The 23,484-nt window shown below is 40.4% G+C and overlaps 1 protein-coding gene across 1 annotated transcript; it reads left to right on the top strand.

Moving 5' to 3' along the window:
- Positions 1–645: 645 nt before the first annotated feature.
- COX18 (cytochrome c oxidase assembly factor COX18) lies at positions 646–16,250 on the top strand. The gene is made up of 6 exons (XM_074228437.1): positions 646–1,031; positions 1,812–1,912; positions 2,489–2,652; positions 5,798–5,922; positions 9,393–9,500; positions 10,374–16,250. The coding sequence occupies exons 1-6, from the start codon at positions 699–701 to the stop codon at positions 10,560–10,562; spliced, it is 1,020 nt and encodes a 339-aa protein (XP_074084538.1). The 5' UTR covers positions 646–698; the 3' UTR covers positions 10,563–16,250.
- Positions 16,251–23,484: the final 7,234 nt, after the last annotated feature.

Raw genomic sequence — 23,484 nt, 5'->3', positions numbered from 1 at the left:
CATCCTACAGCCGTCCCAGTGAGGGCCGGCGAAGCGGACGTTGGGCGCGCCGGCCTGTTGGGAAGGTGGCTGGGTGGCGCGGTGGGTAGAGCGCCGGCCCCGGAGTCGGGAGGGCCCGAGTTCAAATGTGGCCTCGGGCACTTAATAACGACCTAGCCGTGTGGCCTTGGGCAAGCCACTTAACCCCATTGCCTTGTAAAAGCAAGATGGCAGGGACCACCCACGTGGGGCCTCTCCAGGGCAGGAGGAAGAGGCTCTTTGCTTCCCGTTCGGAGCCCTTCCCGATTCGCGGGGATGGGCCCCGGGGCCCGGCCCTGCCCTCCCCTCCCCCGCGAGCCGGAGTTGCTGCGAGCATGGAAGAAGCGGCCCGCGCCTCGGGCATCGCTGCTTTACTCCCGGGGCCCCGATCGGACACGCCCCCGGCCCGCGATCTCGAGGGCTCGGCCCGAAGCCCCTCCGAGCCCAGGCAGCAGCGGGTCACCCACGTGCCCGTCCCCACGCTCGGCCCTTCCGGCCCGGAACCAAGCCGGCCCCTTTCCCAACGCGGCGCATGCGCGAGGTCGCTATCCGCCCCACAAGGCAGCGGAGGGCGGGACTTCCGCTTCGCGGCGGCCCAGGATTCGTGGCTCCTCTGACCCGGAAGAAGTAGGAAGGCCGCCTTCCGCTCAGGGAGGACGCGGCCCCGCTCACTGGCCAAGATGCTGCGCTGTGCCCGGCGACAGCTGCAGCGCCGGCTCCCGCCCGTCCTCCTAGGAGGCAGAGGCTGCCCGCCGGGGCGAGGCGGCCCCAACCCCCTCCCGCTTCTGCCCGCCTGTGCCCGCTACGGCGCCGTCGCGGGGCCGGCCGGTCCCGGGGGCTGGTACGAGAGCCTGGCCTCGTCAACTCCCGTGCACTGGGCGGAATCGGTGCTGCTGGGGGCGCAGGGCGCCACCGGGCTGCCGTGGTGGGCCAGCATCGTGGTCACCACCGCCGCCCTGAGGACCGCCGTCACGCTGCCCCTGGCCGCCTACCAGCACCGCATCCTGGCCCAGGTGAGCGCGCGGGGGGCGGGGCGGGCACCGGGCTCGACTCCGCCCCAGGCCCCGCCCCCTGCGGCCGCGCCTCCGGCCCCTCGGAGGGTCGTTATCTGTGCTTTAGAAAGGGAGCCCTCCGAGACGCGGCCGGGCCGCTAAGCCCCCCGCCCCCGGGCCTCGGCTTCTTCCTTAGGAGGAAGGCAGGCTTGTGCTTCAGGGCGGGGCGATGACGATGACGATGACCAGCCCCCCAGAGTCCGGCAGCTTGGGCCCGTAATCTAGAGGTGTCGCACTTAGATCGAATTTTAGAATATTGTGGGATTGCACCGTTTCACGTAGCGTTCTGGTCTGTTCAGGTTATCGATGACATCATGAAAAAAATGAAGAGAATTGAGCCAAGGATAGAGCCCTGCCCTCTCCCAAAAGAAATCTCCGTGTGGAATCAGCCCATTAAATATTATCTTTAGGGCTGATTATCCATCATGCAAGATAATTATTTTTTATCAACTCCATAAATTAACTTTTTTTTTAGGTTTTTGCAAGGCAGTGGGGTTAAGTGGCTTGCCCAAGACCACAAGGCTACCTAATTATTTAGTGTCTGAGGGCAGATTTGAACTCAGGCCCCCCGGGGCCACCTAAGCCGCCCCCAAATTAACATTTTTTGTCTGGAAGGTTGTGCATATGCAGTGTTTTACTTTTTTTGAATATAAGAACAGGATAGGAGGAGAAAGAATCACAAGTGCCTGTAGACAAAAGTTTAAATTTGTTCTTAACAAATTGTACTTTCTTTTTAGCTAGGTGGAAAATTTGCAGCCAGAAATAAAAATAATTGCCAAGAATCTTAATCATGACATTGCACTTCGAGCAAAGCAATTGGGATGGTCAAAAAGAGTAAGTAGGTAAGACAATTTGGACATGGGAGACAGTAAATATTAATATAATTTAATAACTTCATGCAGTCTAGAAAAGTTAAATTTTGAATGCAGCATATGAATGATATTAGCAATTATCCTTAAGACATTCAGCATTTTTGCCAGGAAATGTTCAGCCTTATACATATTTTATTTAATGTGTTTTTGAAGAATAATGGCTTCATTCATATATCTTTTCATTTATAAATAATCTTTATTATAATGTAATTTAAGTCAGATGTAATGAAGTAAGAATTTTAATAGCGGTATTATTCACATCCGTTATAACAGGTTACTTAATAAACTTCGATGTAAATTAAGTGGATTATTAAAAACTTTAAAATGAAATGTCTCAGCTGACAATATCTTGGATGACCACTTAGGAAGTTCATGGTAATAGAACACTAGAAAACTATATAGCATTTTACATGAACCAAGAAGCAGAATATTGAACACATTTAGTTTATGAGATGGTAACTTGGAGTATTACTTATTAAAGAAGTTTTTTAAAAAATTATTTTAAGTGACTTTCCTGCCTCTTCCTCTTCTTTCTCCTGCATTCAGGCTCACCTACCTGAACAACATGAGGAGGATTGTTTCAGAACTGTATATTCGGGATAATTGTCACCCATTCAAAGCTACTTTGCTAGTATGGGTTCAGATACCAATGTGGATCTTTATGTCTGTTGCTCTACGGAACTTCAGTTTGGGGATAACAGATTCAGAAGGTGTTCATTTAAAAAGCATGGTTTCCCTCAAAGTACTTTTCTCTTCGATTTTACCAAAATTTAATTTTTTTTGATTTTATGATCAAAAGGAATAATTTTGTTTATTGTGTTATTTATAAATATTAGTTCTCTTGTCCATTTGATAAATATAGATTGTTTTAAATCTCTCAAGCATCTTTTTCTGACCTTTTAGCTCTTCTGGGCCTCATTGTCCAACAAAACCTTGTCAAGGACCACATACTGTTTATTTATGACTACAACATAACCCATGTTACTAATGAGTATAATAATGAAATGTAAGAATGTCCGCATGAGTAGGTTTTGAGGGTCAGGTGTGGTCCATTTGGTTCAATGCCTACTGTAAAAACATGTGTGCATAAGGCAGGGCTTTTTTGATTTTGTTTTTGCAGAACTAGAGGAAAGCACGGGGTAGCTCTCTGTTATGATTCAAGGATTGATGATGTGGATCCCAGGTGCCTTGGTGCCTGGGGAGGGTTCTCTCTTGGAGAATCTCACCTTGTTTGTTAAATTGTCATAAACAAAGGCATTTATCTTAGTTATGACAGCTTCTGAGATTTATCAAACCTGAAAAACACACCTCATTCCTAAGTACAAAGAGGTTACAGGTGCTTGTGGCAGGTGAAAGATAAAATAACCGAGGAGCCAAAGGGTCAAGCTTCTGAGCCTTCTAGTCTATTAAGCACTGTATGGCAGTTGCCAACATATCAGGGCCAGGCCCCTTCCTCAGCTCAGGGAATTGTCGGGAGTAGGACAGTAAGTGGTTCCTTATGAGAAGTGAGTGAATCATGTTGATTCTGTTTTGTGACTCAATTCTGGAGTCAGCTTGGGTCCCCTTCTACTCACTTATGGTCTGTTCCAGCTTCTGTCTTGTGAGAAAACTTTATTCACTTGTGGTGATGATTGGGAGAAAATGTCACCTCACAGTGTGAACCTAGCCCTGCCTGGCTGGGAAGCTGACCTACCTTTGCCTGCTGCTTTAGTGTCCCCTAAGGCCTTGCTTCTACTGACCAGGAATCCAGTCACACACACAGATTGATGCAGGGAGTTAATCTCAAAATTGTACATCTTCAGCAACACCTGTCTTACCTGAAAACTGGCCCGGGACTGATCAATCAGTTGATGTTTTTATGTTCCCTTATTTGTTTCTAGATACTTGGGAGGGGTACATCTCTTTTTCTGAGTTCAGGATACTTCCTTTATTTGCTCTCTTCCTCCCAACTTGGAAAGTCCATAATCTTCCCTCCACTTAGAAATCAGATTACCTAATTTTGCAACCTGGTTAATTGTTTTCTTTTAATTAATTGATCTTATTTGATTTCTTGTTTTTAACATATAAAAAAATGTCTCCCCCCATATTTGGGTCTCATGTCGAAGTAGGGGAAGGCTCCTGATCCTGATTTATTTTGGCTGAGGCTTGGCATTGCTTATTAAAATGCCCTGCCATGCAGTATGCTCAGACATTTAATCCTTTGCTTCCTCAGTCACTTATTTCATTTTTCACCCACCACCTGAAGGTACCTAGAAATTAATATTAGGCATCTAGGTCATATGGTGAATGGAGCTCTGGGCCTGGAATCCGAATGATCTGAATTGATATTTGGTCTCAGACATTTACTAGCTGTGGGACTCTGAGGAAGTCCCTTCACCTTTGCCTGCCTCAGTTTCCCCCATGCTAAAATAAGAATATAATAGTATCGAACAAGATTACTCTTAGGCTCAAATGATAAAACACCTTTTCCTTGCACATTGTGTGGCTCCATTACAATTCATCTGAAAAAATATCTGCAATTTTTAGGGGATCACAAACTCAGTAAGAGACAACAGTGAAAGAGCAGCCAAGACATGAATAATTTTCTAGATGTCATCGAAAGAATTGTGTCCAGAACAAGGGAATTCATTGTGATTTGATAGAGGCACAATATTTTGGAGTTATTTTTATTTTATTTATTTATTTTGAATTTTACAGTTTTTCTCCTAATCTCACTTCCCTTCCTCCTCCCCCCCCCCCCAGAAGGCAGTCTGTTAGTCTTTACATTATTTCTGTGGTATACATTGATCTAAGTTGAATGTGATGAGAGAGAAATCATATCCTTAAGGGAAAAAAAGTATGAGATAGCAAAATTACATAATAAGATAACAGGTTTTTTTAAATTAAAGGTAATGGTCTTTGGTCTTGGTTGAAACTCCACAATTCTTTCTCTGGATATAGATGGTATTATCCATCACAGATACCCCAAAATTGTGCCTGATTGTTGCACTGAATGGATGAGCAAGTCCATTAAGGTTGATCTTTACCCCTACATTGCTATTAGGATGTACGGTGTTGTTCTGGTTCTGCTCATCTCACTCAGCATCAGTTCATGCAAATCCCTCCAGGCTTCCCTGAATTCCCATCCCTCCTGATTTCTAATAGAACAATAGTGTTCCATGACATGCATATACCACAGTTTGTTAAGTCATTCCCCAACTGAAGGACATTCACTTAATTTCCAATTCTTTGCCACCACAAACAGGGCTGCTATAAATATTTTTGTACAAGTGATGTTTTTTTTTTATCATTTTTCATAATCTCTTCAGGCTGTAGACCTAGTAGTGGTATTGCTGGATCAAAGGGTATGCTCATTTTTGTTGCCCTTTGGGCTTAATTCCAAATTACTCTCCAGAAAGGTTGGATGAGTTCACAGTGGAGTTATTTTTTAATTCACTGCCATTTTCCAAAGAAAATGGACAAGTTGGAATTCACTCGAGTGAGATGTGTGATTGAAGGTGGACGTACAAGTATGATAATGAACTTGAAGTAATTGAAGGGCTGTCTTGGGGACAAGAAATAAGAATTACTCTGTGGACTCAGACCAGAATGAGGAACATATCTTCCAGTCTTTAGGACTCACTTCCTTTGATGTATCCTTAATGGTAACTCTTTCAATTGCATTACCTATTTAAAATGTTGAAATAAATACTTGTTAAGAATTGTAGAATGAATGTCGGGGGAAAAAAATCTGAAAACCTGCTTTAAAGGAATCTCTTACTTATTAGTCTCCTTAGTTATTCTAGTTTCTATTTCTACTTTTCATAAGAATTATAATGTCTAGTTTGTAAAAAGATACATTATGTCTTTTTTCAGGTGACTTTTCTGTCAAGGAACAGTTTTCAACAGGTGGAGTCCTGTGGTTTCCTGACCTCACTGTGCTCGACTCCACATGGATTTTACCAATCTCACTTGGAATCCTCAATTTGTTAATTGTGGAGGTAAATTGCTTAGATTGAGTTTTTTTTTTTGTTTTTTTTTTTTTTTTGGTTAAGGGTACATTGAAGACAAGTTGAACAATAGAAAAGTGGTCCTTGCAGATTTTGGATTATGTGTGTGTTTGTGTGTGTAGTCGTTAGGCCAGGTAACAGACTTCTTTAAAGTCTTGGTCTGTGGGTAACCGTCATTTCAAGTTATGATGAGAGAAATATAGTAAGACCCTCAGGACTTATCAGTGTCCTACTGCATAATAATACTGATGGCTCACATTTATGGAATACAGGGAGCTTTGGATGAAGTGTCTAAAGTGGGATAGAAGACAGCATGAAATAGGCCTGACCCCCAGGCTCTTCCATTGTGCAGGGAAAGGGAGGGGAATACAACATAATTCAGATGATAATTATTGAGTAATGAGAAGAGGCCTGGACAGAGAGGTTAGGAGAGCAGGTCTTGTGCAAAGGAGAGAGAGTGAATACCAAATTTGAGGCTCTTTGAGAAGATTCTTTTGGCTCTAAATTAGATTGTGTGAAAGGGAAGTAAATCCTAGAGAAAACAGTGAGCCATTGAGGGTTTTTAAGAAGGAGACTAAAAAGGGGGAAGCACATCTCCTAGGAAGCTACCATTTCCAAGACATTGTAATAGTGCAGTAGGATGTGGGAGATGGGTTGTGGGGCAAGATTAGAAGTACCGTGGGGTCATGGATCAAAACTTGGAATAAGGAAGAAGACTCAGGTGCAAATGTTACCTGGGTGACTCTGAGCTAGTCAGCACCTCTCACTTTGCCTCTGTTTTGTTGTAACAATTCTATAAAATGAGGGAGTTAGATGTGCAAAGCCGGTTTGAGCAGTGGTTGGGCATCTAGGCGATTATGAGTGGGATTGTGGAGTACTGGCTCTATATTCCCAGGGTTTGGGTTCAAATTCTGTGTAACTGTAACCTCGGGCAAGTCTTTGGTTTCCTTTCCTGTAAAATGAGGAGGGTTGGACAAGGAAGTCTCTGAGATCACTCCAAGGTTTATAACTATCATCTCATTCATGCCCTTGGAAATCAGAGGTCAGACCTCAAGAGAGTTCAGGACTGGATGACTGGACCTGAGAGTGTTTGTAAAAAGGTGGTAATTGAAGTCATTGGAGTCTGGTGACATTTGAGAGGCAGAGTGTGAAGAGAGAAGCAAAGGGAAGGCTGAGAAACACTCACATGAAGAGGAAAGGAAAAATTGAGTAAGAGTGGGAGAGAAATCAGAAAGCCATTGCCTAAAGTGGAGGAATTCTAGGAAGAGAAGTGGCACCTTGGGATGAATGGGTGGGAGGTCAGAGACTTTACTTCCAGAGAAGTCAAAGCCACTGCTGAATTAGGGATTCATTCCCAGGGACCTTGGAGGCAGAGACCATATTTCAGGACTGAGGCTTTTTCCTCCTTCATTCTTGTAGAAGACTATGCCATCAGGTGATGTCCTAACAAGCACATGGATTGGATTTGAGTGTGTGTGGGGGGGGTACTGTGCTAAGACCCCAGCCTCACCTTCTCCTCTAGAGTCATCTGGACCCAGTGGCCAGATATGAATCAGGATGTGAGACAATCAGGCTGAAGTAACTTGCCCAAGGTCACACAGGTAGTACGTATGTCTGAGGTTGGATTCAAACTCCTGTCCTCCTGACTCCAAAGCCAGTGCTCTCTCCACTGCACCACCTAGCTGCCCCTGCAGGGATTGAGGAGAGGGAGGGGGGGTTATACACAGTGGAGACATCCAAAAGGTCAGGGAAGACTTATTTCAAGATTGGAAAGATCTGAGGGTAATTGATAGACATCAGCCTATTTATTCATATGCTGCACTTATATAAAGTGTGTGGGTGTGTAATTATATATGTAAAGTAAACATTTTCATATGCGAACTCTCAGCCATGTATTGGCATCGTGTTTATATGTCTGAATCTGTATCTTATATAAATAATGTTTTAAGCAGGAGGAAGGAAAGTAAAGCTACTACATGCAAATTATTTTTTCCATTGAATAAATATCTATGCATAAGAGATTTTCAACTCTTATCTTCAGATAGTGAAAATCTGATGCTTTAGGTGGGTTTGGGACCCTTTTTCCTCTTCAAAGATCAGTAACCTTTTTTTAGCTGGCCTGCAACCCTAACAAAGATGGATTGAATAGGTAAATGTGTTTCTCCTCAGAAAAGAATTGTTCCAACAGAGTAGTCAGACTGCCTGTGATGTGTTACCTACATACCCAAAATGTGTATTTGTATATTTAAGAGACAGTTAGCATGGTCAGTTATAACACTTAAATGAATAACGACTCCAGAATAAAAATAAAGATGCACCAAAGTAATGAGTATTATTCCCATGTGGTGACTTGGGGGAAGACTTAAACTGTTCTCATTATTTTGGCTAAATGCAACAATAGCCAGTCTATTCAGTATGTTGTTGTTGTTGTTGTTGTTGTTGTTGTTGTTGTTGTTGTTGTTGTTGTTGTTGTTGTTGGGTTTGGGGGCTTTTTTGTTTTTTGTAAGGCAATGGAGTTAAGTGACTTGCCCACGGTTACCCAGCTAGGAAATTATTAAGTGTCTGAGGCTGGATATGAACTCCAGTTCCCCTGACTCCAGGGTCAGTGCTCTAACCTACCACACCACCTAGCTGCCCCCTCTTCAGTGTTTATGCAGCTCCACCACTGGATAGAAATGATTAGAGATTTTCTTCTCATACTAGAAGGAGGACCACTACACGTTAGCATTAGCACAGATTAAATTCCCCAGTGACTTCTCAGCTAATTTCTCCCTTGCCCTACAGCCCCAACTCAAAAATAATCTACAGAGGTTGACCCAGCCAGGTGCAGGGTTGGCGGTCTGGGACCCCATAGTTAGTGACTTTTATTGAGCCCCTGCTGATACTGAAGTGCGAACAGGGAGGAACACGCAGGCAAGTGGGTAAGAGTGGGCAGAAGACAGAAGCCAAGGAAGCAAGGTCAGGATGTGGGGCTTGATGACAGACGTCTAGTCATGGTGACCTGGCTGGGGGGGGGGGTGCTGCAAGGTGGGGGCTCTTTATTCTCTAGGGATCATGAGTCCTCATCAGTAGCAGTTCAACCTCTTCAGTGATTATGGAGGGCTGTCTAATAAATTTTTTTAAGTAGAGGCATAACAAATGGAACATGTCAGGAAGAGTTCTCAAAAGTTTGAGTTCCCGTTTTTAAAATGTATTGACTTGGGGGCAACTAGGTAGCTCAGTAAATAGATCACTGATTCTGGAGGCAGGAGGACCTGAGTTCAAATCCAGCCTCAGATATTTGATACTTATTGTGTGACCTTGGGCAAATCATTTAACCCTGATTGCTTTGGCCCTTCCTCCCACTCCCAAGAAAAATTATCCACCTTTCTTATAAGATGGAAAATTCAGTTTTTAGTCAACATTTACCTAAATTTGATTTGTATTTGATAACTATTAGCATGTTTTTTCTTCCCTTTCAGATTTTTGCATTACAGAAACTTGAAATGTCCCGTTTTCAGAAGTATATCACACATTTTACACGTGGAATATCTGTGTTGATGATTCCCATTGCTGCAACTGTCCCCTCAGTAAGTAATCTAGAACAGTAAGTGTACTGAAAATTTGGTAAAAGTATTTATTAAATCAGAAGAGGTCCTACTTCAGTCTGACCTCCTCCTCAATTCCTCATCACCCTGTGTGACTTTATGCAGCATTTCCTAGGGACCTCAACTTCTCCCTCTCGGGAGTATCTCCAGCCTTACACAAAGTTGTTGTATTGCTCATCCTTATGATTTAAATGCATTTTGATTAGTTCATTAAACTCCTAGCTGAAGAATAAGCCAAAATATGAGTCAGATGAGGTCCCTGGCCAACATTAGACTATCAGACTGAAGGTGTATTTTGTGGCCTTTTTAGTTCATCCTCTGCATTGGACCATACTGGAGTTTTACATGTCCTTGTATTGTGGCAATTCCTTGGACAAGATTTGAGAGCAGGTTGAAAATAACTGAAAAGCCCTTACTACACCTAAACACTGGGGGGGGGGGGTGCACATAATGAAAAACAGGTAGTCCTTCCTCCCAAGGAACCCTAATAATTCCTGGAGAAGAGACCCTTGCAGGAGGGGTCAGCCCCAGGGCAACTGGTGCTGATGATGGGTGTGGCTGGCCCACTTAGCTTCCCCACTGGATGGGGTGGCATGAGCATAGCAGGGCATTCTGGTGACTTGTCTTGGCTACCTGCGCAGAATACTTTAGAAGGAATGAGTCTGGGGACAGATGGAGTAATTGTCCAGCCCCGTGGGCCTAGGTGTTTTGGGGGGAAGACACAGAACACACCATCAGCTCTATCATAGAAAGGCATTGTAACCAGCAGAAGAATCCACCAAAAAATCACCTATGCCACCTGTCCTTGCTCTCCTGAGCTTGTTGGTACTGATGCTCCTGTCTTTCTCTTGGCAGTCAATCGCGCTGTACTGGCTCTGCTCCAGCTTCTTGGGCCTTTCACAGAACCTGTTACTTCGCTCCCCAGGATTTCGCCAGCTCTGCCGCATACCCCAGACGAGATCACAGTCAGACACTCCTTATAAGGACCTCTTTGCTGCCTTTTATGCCAAATTCTTTTTTAAAAAAAGATCTCGCCCACAGTGACTCTGCAGTCAATCTATTACTTCCCTTAAAAGTAGAGGGTTAAGGTCTGGGTGATCATTCCTCATATGGTGCTCTCTTCTATGATGGGTTTTAAAAGCTATTGCAGCATATGACACTTGTGTTTTAGATAAGTGAAGTTCTGGCTAATTGACTATAGTGATTGGGTCATGGAAAGAATATTTGTTTTATATCAGAAGGATGAATGGTTGGAATTTGTTAGGATTTCAAGTAACAAAACCCTGAAATGCAGAAGTGAAATATCAGTAAATCCCACAGACCTAAACTATAGAAATGACTTCTATGAAAGAAAAACAACCATTGAAATAGTAACTGTTAATATTGCAGGGAGACCAATTACATGTTGTTGAATAAAATAGATGTAAAAATTGTACCAAAACCAACCTAATGGAATCGTACTTCTTAAATCTTCCCTAAAATGATTCAGTTGGTTTTACGTTCTTCATGCTTCAATAAAGGTGGACATCTCAGCTAAGATGAAGAGGAGGGAAGTAAGTTGTTTTTTGGGTTTGTTTGTTTGTTGTTGTTTTTTTTAGGTTTTTCAAGGCAAATGGGGTTAAGTGGCTTGCCCAAGGCCACACAGCTAGGTAATTATTAAGTGTCTGAGACCAGATTTGAACCCAGGTACTCCTGACTCGGGCCAGTGCTTTATCCACTATGCCACCTAGCTGCCCCGGGGCGTAAGTTTTATTGGAGTTTCCATGCCTTTGAGAAACCACTTGGGCTTTTTTCAGAAGAGGAAAGAATAGATAAAATGCCAGTAACCAAGAGAATTGAAAGAATTATTACCCTTTAGTTCCTAGGCCTAGAGGTTAAATAGTTGAAATTAGAATTCACATCAAACTACTATATATATATGCTTTGCATCCCATGACATCATAGGTTGGGAATTAAAAAGGATTTTAAAGAGATGAGCCCACTGAGACAGCAAACACTCAACCACTTGTAGCTGGAGGTAGGGTGAGAAATAGAATAGTAGCCTTTTTATGAAACAAGATTAGAGTACTGGAGTGAGGTGGTGTTCATTCAAATAGGCATCTCCGAGGGTCCTGTCTTGACTTGGAGAAAGTAGAATGGTAAAATTTTTAGATGGAAATTAACTTGAGACAAGGTGAGAAGTGTGTTATCACTACCATCACTAATCTTGTTTCCAATCCAGTCCTTGCCCAGTTTTTTCATATCACTTTGCAGTTTTCTTTCCAACCCACCACCTGATATTACTCCCATTTGAAAAGGGGGGGAAAAAATAACTTTCCATCCTCTACTAAATAAAATCTAAACCCATAAGTCAACATTCCCAGACATCCACAGTTGACTAAAGTGCGACTTTGTGGCCTTTTTTCCCCACTGACCTTTGCTGCCCTCTGCCTTATTTGTTACCTCCCACAGCTGCCCCATGGTCTTGATCTGTCTCTTTAATGGTTGACGTAGTTGCCCCTTAATTCCTGGAAGATTTTCCCCCTTTTTTTATTCCCTTTTCCTGCTGTAGGTGATTACCTCGGGTATATCATAACCCTTTGCCCAGGCCCTTCTCAGTGATTTGTAACTCTATGAAAAGAAAGGTTTGTCGTATATCTGTGAACCTAGCCTAGCCAATGGTATTCCCATAAACCCTTGCCAGACACTGGTAGCTTGGTGTCAGTGGGTTGAGCACCAACCCAAAAGGCAGTAGGACTCAAGTTCAATTGTGGCCTAATGGACATTGGATGCTGACTATGACCTTGGACAAGTCACTTCACCCTAACTGCCTCACTTCCAGGACCATCTCATCATCCTGATTCATATCTGCCCCTAGACCCAGATGGCTCCAGAGGAGAAAGTGAGACTGGCTACTGAGCACTGCTTCCCCATCACAAAAACTCAATTCACATGCTGGTCATGGCACCACCTCCCTGATGTGGACCTCTGAGAAGGAAGGGCTCCCAGGGTGTACAGAACTATTTAATACTTTGTGATTAATTGCATTGATTTTTGTTTTTGATCTTATAGCTTGGTAAGTTGAATAGAGCCATGGCAGCCAGTCAGTCAGGTGGATGGGGGTGATGGGCTTAGAATTGACCTTGTTCAGCAAGAACGTTGGACAAATGACCATCCCTAGACTAAGGGGATCCCTAAGTGCATCTGTGATAGCCTCAGTGTGCAGTGAAGCCTCGGCTTATTTCACAGCCTGTCCAGAATGTACTTTAGCAATTTGGGTTGTTGAGTTTGCTACAGGTTCTGCAGGACCTGGATGCCAACCCATCTGCTAATGGAAAATGGCAATAGCAAGGATCTACCCTGGGAAGGTAGGTATTCCATTTTTATAGTTGGGAAAGCCGAGGCACAGGACAGTGACTTGCTCAAGATCACACAGGGCAGTTGATAGAGGAACTACCATTTGAACCCAAGTCTTTGATTCTACAGCTAGCCCTTTGACCTCTATATGACAGTGAGAAGAAAAAATTGGATCTTAGGATATTGAAAATGCTTAATGAATTAAGATAAAGCCCAAGGAAAGCAGAATTATTTTGTAAATAAAAAGACTAGAGGGGCGGCTAGGTGGCACAGTGGATAGAGCACTGGCCTTGGAGTCAGGAGTACTTGAGTTCAAGTCCGGCCTTAGACACTTAATAATTACCTAGCTGTGTGGCCTTATAAAAAGTAGTGACAGGGACTATCAAGATAATTGGATGAAGAGTTGAACTCAGATAATTAGAGAATACCTTAAATTTGTAAAATAAAGACAATTGGCAAAGGAGACAGTTTATAAGATGTACTTTGGAAATTTGAAAAATGTAATGACATCTAAATACAATGTGTAAATACTGGACCCTTTTGGTGAGTTCTCTAACATAAATGTTAAAGATTTGGTAAAACTAAATATTTTCCCCCAGTAGTTTCTCTAGCACTACTTTGTTGATAACTGTTTCTTTAATTGTGTCTCATTCCCCAATCCAACCCTGCCTTCTGCTTCTGGGCCTTCTAGAATTCCTGTTCTTCAGGAAATATATTCCCCTTCAACCTGGACCTCTTTCTTACACTCTTTTCATTTGTTGGCTTTCAAAGAGACACGGTTCCCCTCTTAGGAGTGTTGCCTTCTAATAATGGGAGACTAGGAAGGAAAAAATTCAGTTTTGTACATATTTAGTTTAAGATGTGTGGAAATACTGTTTAAATTATTTGAAAGGCAATTGGAGAATGAGGGTCAGCAGATATTAGAGCATGAGATGGTAATAAAATTCATGGAAGTTGATGAATGAAGTAATACAGAGGGAGAAGAGAACACCTAGGACTGAACTCCAAGAGACAACTATACTGATAAGAGGTGATCTGGAGGAGGATCTGGCAAAGGAGACAGAGAAGAACCAAAAGTTCTGAGACCCTAGTGATAAAAGATTGCCAAGGAGGAGAGAGTGACCAGCAATGTCAAAGGCTACAGAGATCAAGAATAAAGACAAGAAAGACCCTAGATTGAGCAGCTAAGATGTGGTTAACTTTGGAGAGAGCAGTTTTGGTGAAATGATGAAATCAGAAGGCAAATGGTAAAGGTTGAGAGGAGGGGAAAATGAAGGCATCTATTTTATGTGGCCTTTTTTAAAGAGTTTAGCTCCAAAAGGTAGAAGTAAAGGATGATAGTGGGGGATGGAAGAATCAAGCGAGAGTTTTTCAGGATAAGTGAACCATGGGGACATTTGTAGGCAGTAAGAAATTAGCCAGTAGATTGAGAGTTAAGAATGGTAAAGGGGGCAAACTGCTGGAGATGAGGTGAAGTAAGGAGCACCTGAACAAGTTGAAGGGATAGCCTTGGGAAGCAATCCCGCCACTTCATCATGTGGATCTGAGTGAAGGAGTACTGACAGAAGGCACCTACCTGATAGGAAATGAAGAAAAGGGAGTTCTTGGCCAATGGCCTCAGTTTTTTCTGTAAAAATATAAGACTGTTCTTAATTGAAAAAAAAATGAGTGGAGAAGGAGCCACAGAAGGTTTGAAGGAGATAGGAGAAGGTTTGGAAAAAACCTCTGTGGAGAAGAGGAGAGTTGATAAGGGAGACCTGGTAGGATTTCCTAGCAGCAGTTGAAGTTGTGTAACAAATTTGTAAGAAATGCAGAATAGTTGTGTGATTTTTCTCCATCTTCATTAAGCAGGAAGGAAATGGAACTGCCAATCATCATTCTGACTTATGATTTCTCAAGGGGGCACTAGTAGCCTAGAATACACCTTCAAATACTATGGTGGTCTCTGATGAAACATCCCTTGCAGTGGAGTGTCTATGCCAGGTCTCTGGTGTCCTTTTCTGCCCCAGGGAGCCAGTGCCACTTCAGAGATGGAAAAACTCAGCCAACTTAGGTTTGCTCTCAGATGGAATCCCTTCCAGAGCCAAGTGGCATCAGGGCTAGGAGTGGGAAAGGGGTTTGAAGAATTTCAGAGCTTAATTGAATCATGTAAAAACACTGAGAAGATTCATATCCCCCAAAATCACCAACTCTGACTCATTCATTGTAAGTAGTCCCATTTGAATTTACTTGTTCTGAACTAGTTAATGTGTCTAAATTAGTAGGGCAGATTAGAACTATGGTGACATTTTTTAAAAGATTTTATTTATTAAGAGATAGCAAAATTACATAATAAGGTAATTTTTTTTTTAATTAAAGGTAATAGTCTTTGTTGAAACTCAACAATTCTTTCTCTGGATACAGATGGTAATTCTCCATTGCAAATACCCCCAAATTATGCCTGTGGTGACATCTTTAACACACACATAACACACATACATACACATTCTTTATTCTTTTAATTATTCAAGTCAATTTTATGACAGTTCAACACATCCATGCTATCTCCAGTGGTCCTGATTGATGTCTGGTCACTGGACCCAGATGGCTCTAAAGGAGAGATGAGACTGGTGACTCAGCAAAACCTCCCTCAGTCAAATCCAATTCATCTCCATGTCATCATAGCAGCACCTCTCTGATGTCATAGTCTTCTAGAATGAAGGACAAACATCCTCAGGATAGCTCAGCAAAACATTCCTACATTAGCTGTTTTTGAAAATGTTTCCTCATTCATCACTTCTCTGGATTAAAGGTTTATTCTGGCTATATTTTTGTGATTTATCATTGTATAGATCAGGGTTCCAAAGTCTTTCAGAGTTTTTTCTCTATAATGTTATGTCACAAATTGTTCTCCTAATTCTGCTTATCTTGCATCATTACATAAAGGTCTTCTCTGAAACTGTCCATTTCATCAATCAAAAAGGCAAAATCGACTGAGGTGGGAGCAACAAACCTATACATAGATCCTTTCCCTCTCTCTTTGATTTCATTTGATTTTCATACAGAGCTAGTAGTATAGCTGGGTCCAAGGGTATGTAGAGTTTGGTAACTTTCTAGATAGAGTTCCAAACTACTTTTCTAAATGGTTGGAAACATTCACCTCTTTCTTGCCAATATTATAATTTTATTTTTTATATTTATTATATAATTATTGTAATTATATAATGATAATATATAATAAATATATTTATAATTTTCCCAGTCTGATATAGGTGAGGTAGAATTTCAAGATTGCTTTAATTTGCTCTTTTGAATCATTAGGAATTGAGAGCATTTTTTCATCTAAGTGTTAATAGCTTGAATTTTTTCCTTTAAAAGTTGGCTGTTCTATCCTTTATCTATTGGGACATATCTTTTAATTTTTATGAATTTGGATATACATTATGAATGAGAATTTTATCAGAAGAACTTTTTTGCAAAAATATTTCCTATAGTTTCTCTCCTTATAATTTTTCCTTTTGATTACGAAAAACTTTTGAAGTTCAATATAATATAATAAAGATTACTCATATTGTGTGACCCTCTCCATCATTTGTTTAGTCATGAAATATTCTCTTGCCCTTAGATCCAAAAGGTATTTTTTCCTTGCTCCTCAAATTTCTTTGATTCCAGTCAGTAAGCATTATTAAATATAAATAATATAACCAACACAGAGTTCTAGGAATACAAAGAAAGGCAAATAATGACCCTTGCTCTCAAGTCTAATCTCTAAAGGAGGAAACAAAGTGCCAACAACTACCCACAAACAAGCTAGGTTCAGGAAAAATAGAAACTAACAGAGAGAAGGCACTAGAATTAAAAATAAACTGGAAAAAGCATCTCACAGAGGATGGAATTTTAGCAGGAACTTGAATAGGAAGGGAATCCAGTAGGTAAGAGAGAAGGAGGGAAAGCCTTGTAGGCATGGGGACAGCTAGAGAAAATGCCCAGAACCAAGAGATAGAGGGTCTTGTGGTCCCGCTGGAGGCCAGTGTCACTGGATGGAGAGTATGATGGGGGTGGGGGGGTGTAAAGTGTAAGAAGACTGGAAAGGTGGGGGCGACTAGGTGATGAAGTTCTTTTTGTATAACATTTTGTATTTGATCCTGGAGGTGAGAGGGAGTCAATGAAGTTTATTGAGTATAGACCAGAATTTTAAGAAAGTTCTATATAGCAAAATATATAGCAATGTATAAAGCAAAGTATATATACTTTGGAGGTTACCTTGGTTAAAGTTATGAGGTGGGAATGTAAATCTAATTTCTGTCAAACTATTGTTCAGTTTTCCTAGGAGCTCATCAAATACTGTTCTCCCAGTAACTGATCTTTAGGTAAATCAAACATCATATTACAGTGTTTATTTGCTTCTGCCCTTATGGTATACTGCTTAATTTGTTTTTATTTGCTTCTGCCTGTATGGTGAACTGTTTCATTTGTTTCATCATTTTCTTTTTTTTTAATTTACTACCAAATTATTTTAATTAACTGCTTTCTCATACAGTTTTGAGATCTTGTGGATCCCTCTTCCTTCCCTCTTTTTTTTTATTATTGTGTTTAAGATTCTACATCTTTTGCTACTCCATAGGGAGGCCTATCTATAACTGATTTCTTGAGCCTTTAATTGAAATGTGTCAGATTTTCACCAAGAGTCTTTTTATTTTTTTATTATTATTTTAAAAATACTTCAGTTCATTTTTTTCCAACTACATCAATGGTAGTTTTTACCAATCATTTTTTGGGGCAAGATTTTGAGTTTTACAATTTTCCCCCTCCTTCCCTTCCCTCCCCCCTCCCCCTGACATAATGCAATCTGAAAGAGGCTCTGCATTTATAGCTATGCTAAGCAGATCTATATTGATCATATTGTGAAAGAAGAATCAGATCCAAATAGAAAAAAGAAAACGGAGAGAAAAAAATGACATAATACATGTGACAAGTTTGAAAGTTGAAGATAATAGGTTTTGGTCTGCATTTAAACTCCACAGCTCCTTCTCTGGATCTGGATGATATTTTCCATTATAAGTCCCAAAGCCTTTTAGCATGTATTATTATAATCATATCATCTTTTATTAGTTATATTGTTAATATAATATATTTATAGTCTTTCTTATATTTTATTAAGTGCCTCCTGAATGCCAGACCCTGTGGTAAGTGCTTCACAAATGTCTTATTGTTCAAAGATAATATAGGCCCTGTGTAGGAGTATAAATGTAGATGTGCAGATATATATGCACATCCATAAATATTATTTATCTACTCTATTCAGGTGTTAGTGGACTTATAATATGAATATTTTATATATATGTATGTTTATATACCTATCCATATATTCATAAACATGAAATTAGACAGAATTTCTTAAGTGTTAGGCACTATACCTAGTTTGGGGGATATATAAATATAAGAAAACAAGACGGTCCTTACACTTTAACAGTCAAGACAAAACATTAAGGGAAGCTGGAAATCTGAGAGAGGAGAAAAGGTGCCTGTGTATGGGCCAAGCAGCCAGTGGAAAGGTGGAGTAATCTGGAGAGTATTTTGAGCCAGGAGTGAAGTGGGCAGCACATCTGGGTCTCCAACAATAGGGGACCCAAGTGGGGACTCACCAGTCACTTCAGGGCAGAGTCATCTGATGGATGCAAGGCAACTTCTACACAGTGGATGTCCCCTTACAGTGACCAATTTTGATCTGCATCCTCTGGGTTCTCCAAAGACACGCCTGCCTTTTGGCAGGTTCTACACCGGTTGTTTCCTGTCTTGCCATGCTGGAGTATTCATCAGTGAGTGTTCAGTTTGCTGATAATGATGCTCTCTAATCTTACTGGTCTTCAACCACAGGCGCAGTCTACAACATCCATGTTGTTGTCCAAAATGCAGTTGGTTATAGAGCGAGAATGCTGAGTGGGGGTTCTAGGGCTTTGCATATTTTGTGAGCATTTTACTGAGATGTTCCAGGACTTGTCTTTTTGTTTTATGGATTCTGTTTTAGTTACTCTAGTTTTGTTTGAAAATAGGTTTTTAAGTTTTTCAGTTTGAGGAAGTTTGTAAACCAACCATTCTGCCATCTTGGCAGTTATATGAACTACTAATTGGAATATCCATCTAAAACCATATAAGTATCTTAGAACTTGTTTGGATTCACATTTTATTAGCCATGGCACCTAGTCTCCCTGTGTCCCATGTGATAATATTAGTAAGATAATATAATATTAGAATTATTAATATAATATATTAGAAGAAGTAGTCTCAAAGAGATTGCCCATGGCCACATATTAAGTATGAGGTGAAATTTATACTCAAGTCTTTCTGATTCCAGGTCCAATATTTCCTCCATTAGCAATACAAAAAGAACATAATTGTAAAGGAGAGTGGAAGATAGATAACAAATCATATGGATAAAGTAGTCAATAGTCTGGCTACTCATTTCCCAAACAGGCTCTGCTTCCTGTGTTATTTTACTAGATAAGCTCTTTTAAGTTTAGGAGAGCAAGGAGAACTGGTTTACTAATTAATTATTTCTACATTCCCTGGATTTACTTCAATAGCCCTAGGGAAATGTAAAGAGGTGTTAGGAATTTATAAAATAGTCAAACCTGCAAGTCCCTTGGGGGAGGGGGAATGCAAATTCTTTCCACCTTTTCCCTACTTTATAATCACAGAGAAATCAATTAGCTTCTGAACTTTACTCTCCAGTTTCTATAAAATAGGAATTACAATATCTCAACTCCCTAATTATTTAATGGATGTTATGGTAAGGAAAAAATATGAAATACCTTCCAATGACAATATAAAATCTTCATAATCTTCTTTGAACTGAAGCTTTGTATATAGACATGCCAGGAGAATTTATATAAATATAAAGAGGCCAACCATCTGTAAGTGATCCCATTATATCCTATCTTGTCCAGTAGAGTTTCCTCACCATCTTACCAATTTTATCACTTATCTTTGATTTTTTTCCTGCCTGGCTGCTTCCTTACTGCTCATAAGCCTGCACCCATCTCTCCCATTCTCAAAAAACCTTCACCTAAATCATCTATCCCTCTTAACTATTTTCTCATATTTCTCATCCCTTCTGTGGTTAAACTCCTTGAGAAGACTGCCTCCAACCAATGCTTCTACTTCCTTTCTTCTCATTCCCTTCTTAACTCTATAGTCTTTCTTCCATGTTGAGTCAAAGTTACTAATAATCTCTTAACTACCAAATTTATTTTCTTTTTCCTGAATCCTTCTTGATCTCTTCAGCCTTTGATACCTGAAAATGGGTATTATAATGATAGCACCTCCCTCTTAGGGTTGTGAAGCTCAAATGAAATAATATTTGTAAAGTGTGTTGTGAAGCTTGAAGTGCTATATAAAGACTATTCTCATTATTCTTTATTATTATTATTATTATTATTATTAGTAGTAGTAGTAGTAGTAGTAGTAGTAGTTATCCAACCCTAACTTCTCTCCTAATTTTCAAACTTTCATTTCCAACCATCTCAACCACTCATCTCAAGCTGATGTCCATAGAGATCCAAAACTGAGGTCATTCCCTGCCACAACCTCTCTTCTGAAATTATTATTTTCATGGGTACCACTATGGTCTTAGTCATCAAGGAGTCCAACCTAGGTGCCATCCTCATTTCAAGTCCTATTGATCATTTGCCTTCCTATAATCTCTGTTATATTCTGTCCTTTGACATCGATGCCACTCTAATACAAGTCCGCATCCTCTCATCCATGGACTATTATAATGATTTGCCTCAAGTCCCTCCTGACCACACTCTATCCTCCACTCATTTATCAAAATGTTCTTCCTAAAACAAAGATATGACTGTGACATTCATTACTCAACAAACCCCATGGTCCCTATCATGTTTTGGATCAATATAAAATCCTCAGTTTGGTCTTAACCAAAACCTCCTCCTACCTTTCTAGTTTTCTTACTCCTCACTCTCCTCTCCTCCTGACACACACTCTTTACTCATTACTCTGGAAGCTCCTTGAGAATGGGAGCTATCATTTGCCTTTCTCTGTATCTCCAATTTTCAACATAGCATCATAGGCACAAATAAATACTTGCTGACAGGCTGGCTGAATCAAATTAGGAAAGTCTAGTATTTGTCAGTTTGATTTTTGTTTTTAATCCTCAACCTAAGCCTTGGGAATTTCAAGCCAATGAATATTTAGGGATGAGTGAATCAGTGAATTTAACAATACAGGAGTGATTTATTTTTTTAGGGGTTTTTTTTGTAAGGCAATGGGGTTAAGTGACTTGCCCAAGATCACACAGCTAGGTAATTATTTAGTGTCTGAGGCCTCATTTGAACTCAGGACCTCCTGACTTCAGGGCTGATGCTCTATTCACTGTGCCACCTAGCTGCCTCAGGAGTGACTTATTTTAAAGAAACATGAACTAGGAAAATTCAGACCTAAAACAGCCCAGAGAGGTCAGGGGCTCTTTTGTTTTTAACTTTCCTATCCCCAGAACCAAGGGCTGTGGAGGTAACTAATAAATGTCTGTTAAATTGAATTGATAGGAGTGGTAAGTCTTACTGGCTGAACCCATCCACCAACTGGTGCTTGGGGCAAGGATCCTATTAGGGATTGAGGTTAGAGGTCCCCCCTTGCTCAATTCTTGTGGCTTGCACATCACCTGTGAGCAAACATCCCCAAACCCATGCAGTAGCACCAAAGTCACCCAAATAACAATGCTGTACTGTGCGGTGAGCAGCAGGTTTGCAGAAATATGGCCAGAACAACTCAGGAAAAACATAAATTTACAAAATAGCTGTTTCAAGAAATATAATCTTATATTTCTGCATTTGGAACTATGAACCTTTAGACTTGACTGATGAAGGATTGTGGAGAAAGATGAAGTTAATTATTAAACTAAGTTAACGACTTAATTATGAGTGGGTCTCAGTAAACACTAAACTGAAGGTTAAAAACATTTACCTACCCATAAACAGGTAGAAGGCCAAGTAAGTCATCTGTTCCTGTCTTTCCTCTAAGGCGATGTTTTCTTACTGAGATTGTGGGATCAGATCCATGTATATATAAAGCCTTTGTTGGAGATCTGGTAATGTAACTATGGTAACCAGTGGACAGGCTGCAGATCAGTTCTGAGAAAATGTGGCCATTTTGCTTCAGAGCTTCAGAGAGCATATTTCTTTGTCTGTAAGGGGTACTAGTTTGCAAAAGCTATTTTAGTCCAATATTGCTTATTTGTGTTTTCTCAGGAAACAAATGTGACAATAGGCTGCTGCTGAAGATATTTATTCTTCTGGATAGAGTTTTACTTTCTGCAATACAAGATTTTATACTAATTTTTTTCCTTTTAAAAAAATCTGAATTTCATAACCACAAAAGAAAGAATTTCACCATATAAGATAGAACCAAAAAAAAAAGAATTATATCTGAAATGGGAACTCTTTTATATAGCTTGTTTTTTAAAGAAATAATATAAAAATTCAACATGTTATTTTAAAATCACTCTTGCTTATCTGTGTTTCCTTATCAATTTCCTTCTGTTCTCATCTTGGATTTTCAAAAATATATATTTTGATGGTTCTTTCTTTTTACTCCTTTTCTTCCTTTCTCTTCTTTCTCTTCTTTCTCTTCTTCTTCCTCCTCAGAAGGCTTCATTATGACTTCTCTTAAATCATAGTTCATCATTATGTTGATCAGAGTTCCGAAATCTTTGAAAACTTTTTTGTCTTTGTGATAACATTGTTATATAGTATAAATTCTTCTCCTGGTTCTACTTACTTCAGTTCATATGTCTCCCTAGGTTTCTCTGAAATTATAGCTTTAATCATTTATGAGATGATACTATTTCCTTAACTCATATATCCTAATTTGGTCAATGATTTTCCAGTTTAGGAGCCACTCAACTTATTGCAAGAGGGGCTGCTATAAACATTTTTGTATATATGGATCCTTTCCCTCTGTCTTTAACTCTTTGAAATATGGACACAAATCACCAGACCTAAGAGCACACACAGTTTAGTGATTTGGGGGGTATTATTTGAAATGGTTTTCCAGAAAGACTAGACCAGTTCATTGTTGCACCAATACTCCAGGAATGTGTTAAAAGAGAACTTTTAGATGTAAAAGATTAAAAAACGATTTAAAAGATATTAAGTGATGTCTAAACCAGGAATCCAAATTGGTCATTTAATTGTAAATTGCCACTAAATGTTCTTGCCTCCCAATCATTTTCTCTTGCATGAACACTATTGGCTTCCTAGGGTTGAAGGAGAAATATTTGTCTTGTTTTTGATATTAAAAAAATATTATTAGTGCCTTTCTGGTGTTTTCTGAGGGCTTCCTTTGACTCAGGTTATTCAGGAAACGCCCCTCTCAGATGTAAATTCCCTCCAGTTGTTCTTTAGAACTCATAGTTAGATGTAAATTCTTCAAGCTAAGAGCAACCTCGGGCCATCCCTCTACCCCTCCTCCAGCTTCCTGCCTTTGAATCTTCCAAAGTGGGTTCCTGACTCCAGTCTTGTATTGGGAGTGGGTGGGGGTCATCCTTAAAACCACCTTTTCCTGACTCTTCCCTGCAGAGGAAGTGGGCAAGACTAAAAGTTTGACCCACATTCCCCTCCAGCCAGTTCCTACT

Source organism: Macrotis lagotis, chromosome 3 (genome assembly GCF_037893015.1).
Source record: "Macrotis lagotis isolate mMagLag1 chromosome 3, bilby.v1.9.chrom.fasta, whole genome shotgun sequence".
Classification (NCBI taxonomy): Eukaryota; Metazoa; Chordata; class Mammalia; order Peramelemorphia; family Peramelidae; genus Macrotis; species Macrotis lagotis.
This window is presented reverse-complemented; position numbering and strand designations above follow the sequence as displayed.